Source organism: Hemibagrus wyckioides, linkage group LG06, assembly GCF_019097595.1.
Source record: "Hemibagrus wyckioides isolate EC202008001 linkage group LG06, SWU_Hwy_1.0, whole genome shotgun sequence".
Lineage (NCBI taxonomy): Eukaryota > Metazoa > Chordata > Actinopteri > Siluriformes > Bagridae > Hemibagrus > Hemibagrus wyckioides.
In genome coordinates this window covers 32,489,355-32,496,854 of record NC_080715.1, presented here as the reverse complement: position 1 = coordinate 32,496,854, position 7,500 = coordinate 32,489,355, and the positions used below count along the sequence as shown (strand labels likewise).

Here is a 7,500-nt window from a genome sequence, read left to right as displayed (position 1 = left end):
GATGGAACTCCATCTCTGTGGGGTCACCTCTCTATCCTTTGCTCTGCAGCAACTGAATGGTTGTCAGCTCCTCCAACAGCAAGATGCTCCTTGTACGTCACTCTGGATAAAAGCAGCTGTCGACTGAGTGAAAGTAAATGCAGATATGCTGTATCCCTGATTACGTTCTCTGTACTGAACAAAACTTCTATTCAAGATGGCAGCTGAATGACACCATGAGATAAATAAATAAAAAAATAAATACAGCCAGGACGAGACGTCCGCGTTGCCGACGCGGATCTGTTGCTGAAAGAAAAGTGGTGAAGATGATGGGGTAAAGTATCGAGAGCTCTCGACAGTGTAAGCAGCTCTGCAAGGCTCACAGTGTGAGGCATCATGTACACATGTGCATGCGTGGTAGAGACGGCCAGCAGGGTGGGGTTGCTCTTCATCCACCCGTCTGCTTGCCCATCCCACTGTGTATCCTAGCAACAGCTCGCCTCTCCTGCCTGTTGTTTGCCTTTTCCTTCTCTTCCTCATGGCTTGATCCTTCCTCTCTCTCTACACATCATCTTTTCTTGTCCTTCTCCAGTTTCCTGACATGGGCAGTGGTGTGAATTTAAATATTCCAGGACTGATTCTACTGTGTGGTGTGACACTCCAGTAAAAGTATTTATGTGAAGTTGAGTGAGTGTGTGTGTGTGTGTGTGTGTGTGAACATCAACATCGAAGAAGTCTGAACAGATTTTCTAGGGGACTGAATGTATTTTTGTATTTTTATACCAATTATAAGCTTTAAATTTGTACATTTTCTGCCCAGCACTATACAGAAAGTTTTTCTTTTTTTTTTTTTTTTCCTCTTCACTGCAACACTATGGTTGTGATGCTGGTCGCTTCACACACCTACATGTTATGAGACACATTGTCTATTGTAAAAACATCTATGAGGTATTGACCTTTCTGTCAAATCAACCACCGCTATTCTGACTTGAAAAGATAAATCAGCAGAGGTTGGTGAGATTGTGACATGAATTATACATGACTTGAGGTGGTTCTACGGTAGACCTGACGCCCCTGACACGCTCACACCAACACCCAGCATGCTGTTCTGCCCGCTTCATCCGAGAGATGGAGAGAACGAGACGTTCATCCTGCAGAGCACTGGTTCAGAAAAACCGCAACTCCAATCTGAAGTCAGTGCACGTCTCACACACACACACCAGAGCAGACAAAACTTTTGTGTGTGTGTGTGTGTGTGTCTCTTTGCCAGCAGATAGATAAATCAGATGTTACAGCAGACAGAAACTATGAAGTACAATGCTGATATGAGAGAGAGGGTGAAGCTGCAGAACACTTCAAATGACAAAAGCTGAAGAGAATAAGCAGCTCCTCTGAACATACGGGTGTCCGTGTTTTCCGAGAGAACTCGTCTACGACTTTCTGGAGAGGTTTCTGAAACCAGAGTGGCGTCGACTCGCTCCTGCAGTGCTGCAACACGAAAACTCTTACTTTAATACTTTTAGTTATGTGTTTTTATAGATACTGCAATAGCGCTGCTGCTGGTTGAGTTTAGAATCTTTATTAGCGGTGGATCTTTATGGAGTGGGCCGATTTCACACTAGATTTTAAAGCAAGCTTTACAATAACTTATCAAATAAGTAAGTGAGGGAGGGAGGGAGGGAGGAAGGAAGGAAGGAAGGAAGGAAGGAAGCAAGAAAGCAAGAAAGCAAGAAAGAAAGAAAAAGTTGTGCTGCTTCCACAATCAGAAGCATACCCTGAGCCTGCACATCAGCGACAGAGTGAGACACTGACCAATCACACAGAGGGAACTTTTCTTTTCTCCGTGTCTGGAAGACCTGAACGCACCTGGAGCATGCCTCTCTCACTCTTTTTACATTCCAAGACAGATGGAGAAATAGACTCATTAATCTCCATTCATGTCAGGCCATCTCTGTACACAGATCACTCTGAACACATCATCCCCACAACTCTGTGCTGCCATCTAGTGTTCACCTAGTGTCCAGACAGGAGGCTATTGGTTGCCATAGTAATAACAATTAGCAGTGGGCGGAGCCACAAGTTGTTTGTGGATAAAGTTTAGCAGTTTATATCTGAACCATATCAAACAAGATGACGGAGAAACGAAGTCTCTTGGCCACGGATCACATGCGCTCTACTGTTTCTGTCAAGTCGCAAGTTCAACTTTTGTCACGTCACTGGACACGCCCACATCTAGTCAACAACGGTCGCCGGTGCTCATGTTGCCAGAAGTCATCGGTTTCATTGAAAATGATTCTCTGGTCACTTTGTTGCTGCGAGTCGCTGTATGTGTGAACGTAGCATGACAGTGGTCACCAATGAGTAGGTGTAGAGCTTCAGTTTCTTTCTTTCCTTCCTTCCTTCCTAATTTCCTTTCTTCTGGTCATCAATGCTCACCTTCGGTTTTCTTCCTTCCTTCCTTCCTTCCTTCCTTCCTTCCTTCCTTCCTTCAGTATTTCCTTCTCTTTCTCTCCCCTCCCCCTTCCTTTCATTCTTTCTTTCTTCATTTCCTTCCTTCCTTCCTTTCCTACCTTCTTCCCTTCCTTCTTCCTTTTCCTTCCTTCCTTCAATGCTCACCTTCAGTTTCTCTCTCTCTCTCTCTCTCTCTCTCTCTCACTTTCTTTCTTTCATTATAAGCATAAACTCTGTATCTTTCTGTATCGTCTTCATGAAAATAAACAACTGGAAAATGAAAGTGCTAAGTGAAAGTAACTCTGCAACACTCTTTCAGGGAGTTTCACTTCTGTGTTTGTCGAAGCTACTGACCCAACGTCATGTACTATGGGCTGTGAGTGAGGACAACTGTATCATCGGGACACACTGAATCTTCCATTCTGAATTGATTTTTAATGCTATTTAATTCAAAACCTGAAGAAGAGGAAACAGAAACGCTGACCTGTAAGGGAGCTGTAAGGAAATGTTTAATATCATGTACTGAATATTAAATTCCAAGTAAACAAACAACAACTAAATGAACGTAAGGAATGAATGGACGTCACGAGTGACTCACAGCTGCTCGCTTTAAAAGCTGCCAGTGACGCATTACTCATAAATCATCATTTCTTCACTTTATCATCAATTTATTAGCTGCCATCGGCAGAAGAGCATAAACACTGCCACGACTAATTCATTATCCAGCTGCTAATATCGCTGCTTCCTTTTAACTTTGAGAGGACATGCTGTGCTCTTGGCACATGAATAAAACTTAAGTTTGATATTTAATAGCAGCTTCTTTTTTGCGAGTCAAACACAGAGGTCATTCACCAGCCTCCGTGACAAGAAACTAAATCTGGTATTAATGAAAATCCTGTCAATTCTGAAAAATCGTTACACATATGTGGATAATATCAATGACAACATTTTGAATTGTTGTGTCTGTGAATATATTCTGAATAAGACAACACTACATGCATGCACTTAGCAATGTCTCCACATGTGTGCTTCAGTACTGAAGCTGACGCAGAAGCTTTATACTGACATGATCTGTGATCTGCTGGTTATCAGTGAAGGAACATGCTCCAGCTCTCTGAAGTGCATTTACAGAATTTCTGGAGGAGCCTCGTGTTTCAAAGGCAGGTGGGTGGGTAGATAGGTGGTGGATGAGTGAGTGGGTGGGTGGATGAGTGGATAAGTGAGTGGGTGAATGAGTGGATGAGTGAGTGGGTGGGTGGATGAGTGAGTGAGTGAGTGAGTGAGTGAGTGGGTGGGGTTGGGTTTAGGTGAGTAGGTGGGTTGTTGTCTGGGTGGGTAAGTGAGTGAGTTAGTTAGTGTGTGTGTGTGTGTGTGAGTGAGTGAGTGAGTGAGTGGGGTTGGGTGAGAAGGTGGGTGGGTGTCTGGGTGGGTAAGTGAGTGGGTAAGTGAGTGAGTGGATGAGTAAGTGGGTGGGTGGATGAGTGAGTGGGTGGGTGGGTGGATGAGTGAGTGGGCGGGTGGGTGGATGAGTGAGTGAGTGAGTGAGTGAGTGAGCGAGTGGGTGGATGAATGAGTGAGTGGGTGGGTGGATGAGTGAGTAAGTGAGTGGGTGGATGAGTGAGTAAGTGGGTGGGTGGATGAGTGAGTAAGTGGGTGGGTGGATGAGTGAGTAAGTGAGTGGGTGGATGAGTGAGTAAGTGAGTGGGTGGATGAGTGAGTGGGTGGGTGGATGAGTGAGTGGGTGGATGAGTGCGTGGGTGGATGAGTGCGTGAGTAAGTGGGTGGGTGGATGAGTTAGTGGGTGGATGAGTGCGTGGGTGGATGAGTGAGTAAGTGGGTGGGTGGATGAGTTAGTGGGTGGATGAGTGCGTGGGTGGATGAGTGAGTGATTGGGTGGGTGGATGAGTGAGTAGGTGGATGACTGAGTGAGTGGGGTTTGGGAGTCGGGTGAGTAGGTGGGTGGCTGGGTGTTTGGGTGGGTGGATGAGTGAGTGGGTGGATGAGTGAGTGATTGGGTGGGTGGATGAGTGAGTGATTGGGTGGGTGGATGAGTGAGTAGGTGGATGAGTGAGTGACTGGGTGGGTGGATGAGTGAGTAGGTGGATGAGTGAGTGATTGGGTGGGTGGATGAGTGAGTAGGTGGATGAGTGAGTGATTGGGTGGGTGGATGAGTGAGTGATTGGGTGGGTGGATGAGTGAGTGAGTAGGTGGATGAGTGAGTGAGTGGGTGGGTGGGTGGATGGATGAGTGAGTAGGTGGATGAGTGAGTGAGTGGGTGGGTGGATGGATGAGTGAGTAGGTGGATGAGTGAGTGAGTGGGTGGGTGGATGGATGAGTGAGTAGGTGGATGAGTGAGTGATTGCGTGGGTGGATGGATGAGTGAGTAGGTGGATGAGTGAGTGAGTGGGTGGGTGGATGGATGAGTGAGTAGGTGGATGAGTGAGTGAGTGGGTGGGTGGATGAGTGAGTGATTGGGTGGGTGGATGAGTGAGTAGGTGGATGAGTGAGTGAGTGGGTGGGTGGATGAGTGAGTAGGTGGATGAGTGAGTGAGTGGGTGGGTGGATGGATGAGTAGGTGGATGAGTGAGTGAGTGGGTGGGTGGATGGATGAGTGAGTAGGTGGATGAGTGAGTGAGTGGGTGGGTGGATGGATGAGTGAGTAGGTGGATGAGTGAGTGAGTGGGTGGGTGGATGGATGAGTGAGTAGGTGGATGAGTGAGTGAGTGGGTGGGTGGATGGATGAGTGAGTAGGTGGATGAGTGAGTGATTGGGTGGATGGATGAGTGAGTAGGTGGATGAGTGAGTGAGTGGGTGGGTGGATGGATGAGTGAGTAGGTGGATGAGTGAGTGAGTGGGTGGATGGATGAGTGAGTAGGTGGATGAGTGAGTGAGTGGGTGGGTGGATGGATGAGTGAGTAGGTGGATGAGTGAGTGAGTGGGTGGGTGGATGGATGAGTGAGTAGGTGGATGAGTGAGTGAGTGGGTGGGTGGATGGATGAGTGAGTAGGTGGATGAGTGAGTGATTGGGTGGATGGATGAGTGAGTAGGTGGATGAGTGAGTGATTGGGTGGATGGATGAGTGAGTAGGTGGATGAGTGAGTGAGTGGGGTTGGGTTCGGGTGAGTAGGTGGGTGGCTGGGTGTTTGGGTGGGTGGATGAGTGAGTGGGTGGATGAGTGAGTGATTGGGTGGGTGGATGAGTGAGTGATTGGGTGGGTGGATGAGTGAGTAGGTGGATGAGTGAGTGACTGGGTGGGTGGATGAGTGAGTAGGTGGATGAGTGAGTGATTGGGTGGGTGGATGAGTGAGTAGGTGGATGAGTGAGTGATTGGGTGGGTGGATGAGTGAGTAGGTGGATGAGTGAGTGATTGGGTGGGTGAATGAGTGAGTAGGTGGATGAGTGAGTGATTGGGTGGGTGGATGAGTGAGTGATTGGGTGGGTGGATGAGTGAGTGATTGGGTGGGTGGATGAGTGAGTGAGTAGGTGGATGAGTGAGTGAGTGGGTGGGTGGGTGGATGGATGAGTGAGTAGGTGGATGAGTGAGTGATTGGGTGGGTGGATGAGTGAGTGATTGGGTGGGTGGATGAGTGAGTGATTGGGTGGGTGGATGAGTGAGTGAGTAGGTGGATGAGTGAGTGAGTGGGTGGGTGGATGGATGAGTGAGTAGGTGGATGAGTGAGTGAGTGGGTGGGTGGATGGATGAGTGAGTAGGTGGATGAGTGAGTGAGTGGGTGGGTGGATGGATGAGTGAGTAGGTGGATGGATGAGTGAGTAGGTGGATGAGTGAGTGAGTGGGTGGGTGGATGGATGAGTGAGTAGGTGGATGGATGAGTGAGTAGGTGGATGAATGAGTGAGTGGGTGGGTGGATGGATGAGTGAGTAGGTGGATGAGTGAGTGAGTGGGTGGGTGGATGGATGAGTGAGTGAGTGGGGTTGGGCTCGGGTGAGTAGGTGGGTGGCTGGGTGTTTGGGTGCGAGTGAGTGAGTGAATAAGCTTCAATATATGACTTACTGGAAGTGAGATCAGGTGATGTTCACTCAGACAGGCAACCATACAAGGGCTGATAGAGAACACTATTTGGCAAACTGGTAAACAGATCCCTGCTGTGTGAAAGCCATATCAGTTTGAATACAGGATCCTGACTGGCCATCATGTTTTATGTTGCAATACCACTTCCTGTCACCTCACTCAGAATTCACCTCGTCACCTAACTCAGACCAGGTTTAAAGGTGACATGCTGAGTTAAATCTCTCTAACAAAGGATTTATTAGAGTCCTAGCTTATCCCCATACACTCTCACCTGTCATTGGGTCAAACAGCTGGTTGGCCTCCAGGTCAGTGAACGTGCTGCGGCAGTTGGGACAGTGGAATGATGCTCTGTTGGTGGAGTCACGTTCGTCCGTCTCAATACGTCTCCGCATGTGGTCCAGCTTGTACTTGACCACGTTGACCAGCAGCCGATAATTGATGAAGTAGTAATTGTGGCGCGTGGTCTTGCCATCCGGTGCTGTCTCCACGCGCATTCGGCACTTGACGAACTTGTCGGCTTTCAGAGTGTTAAGCACGGACCGCAGCTGCTTGCGGTCAAACTTGAGCAGCTCCAGCATATCCTCCTCACGCACGCAGGCATTGCGGATCAGCACGTCCAGGGCCAGAGCGTGCTCGATGCCGTAGAAACCACGCACCACCTGCTTGGCCAAGCGCTTCAGCGCCGCTGGGACTTCGGTCAGCACCTCCGGCTCGGTCATCGCACACACGGCTGGAGGCTGCAGGAGAGAGAAAGTCTAGCTAAGAAAGAGCTTGGATGGGATTGGATTCATACAGCTGATTAGTGTAAATGCGCATAGAATAATTTGTTGTGAAAACATACAAGCTGAGTGAAGAGAAGAGTTAACTATCATCATTTCCACATACATCTAAACAGTTAATACACTATTCTGCCAAAAGTTTTGGGACACCCCTCCAAATCATTGAATTCAGGGGTTGGACTCTTGACCCCTTAGTTCCAGTGAAAGGAACTCTTAATGCTTCACAAACTTTGTGGGAACAGTTTGGGAATGACCCCTTCC

General features: G+C 48.1%; 1 protein-coding gene across 3 annotated transcripts in view; it reads right to left on the bottom strand.

Moving 5' to 3' along the window:
- Positions 1 to 7,500, bottom strand: part of gtf2e1 (general transcription factor IIE, polypeptide 1, alpha) — a 25,490-nt gene that overhangs the window by 13,943 nt on the left and 4,047 nt on the right. For all 3 annotated transcript variants that reach the window (XM_058391450.1, XM_058391449.1, XM_058391448.1), the window contains exon 3: positions 6,732 to 7,197. In XM_058391450.1, the coding sequence (XP_058247433.1) occupies positions 6,732 to 7,179 (448 nt within the window). In that variant the 5' untranslated portion in view covers positions 7,180 to 7,197. The remainder of the gene's footprint in view (positions 1 to 6,731; positions 7,198 to 7,500) is intronic.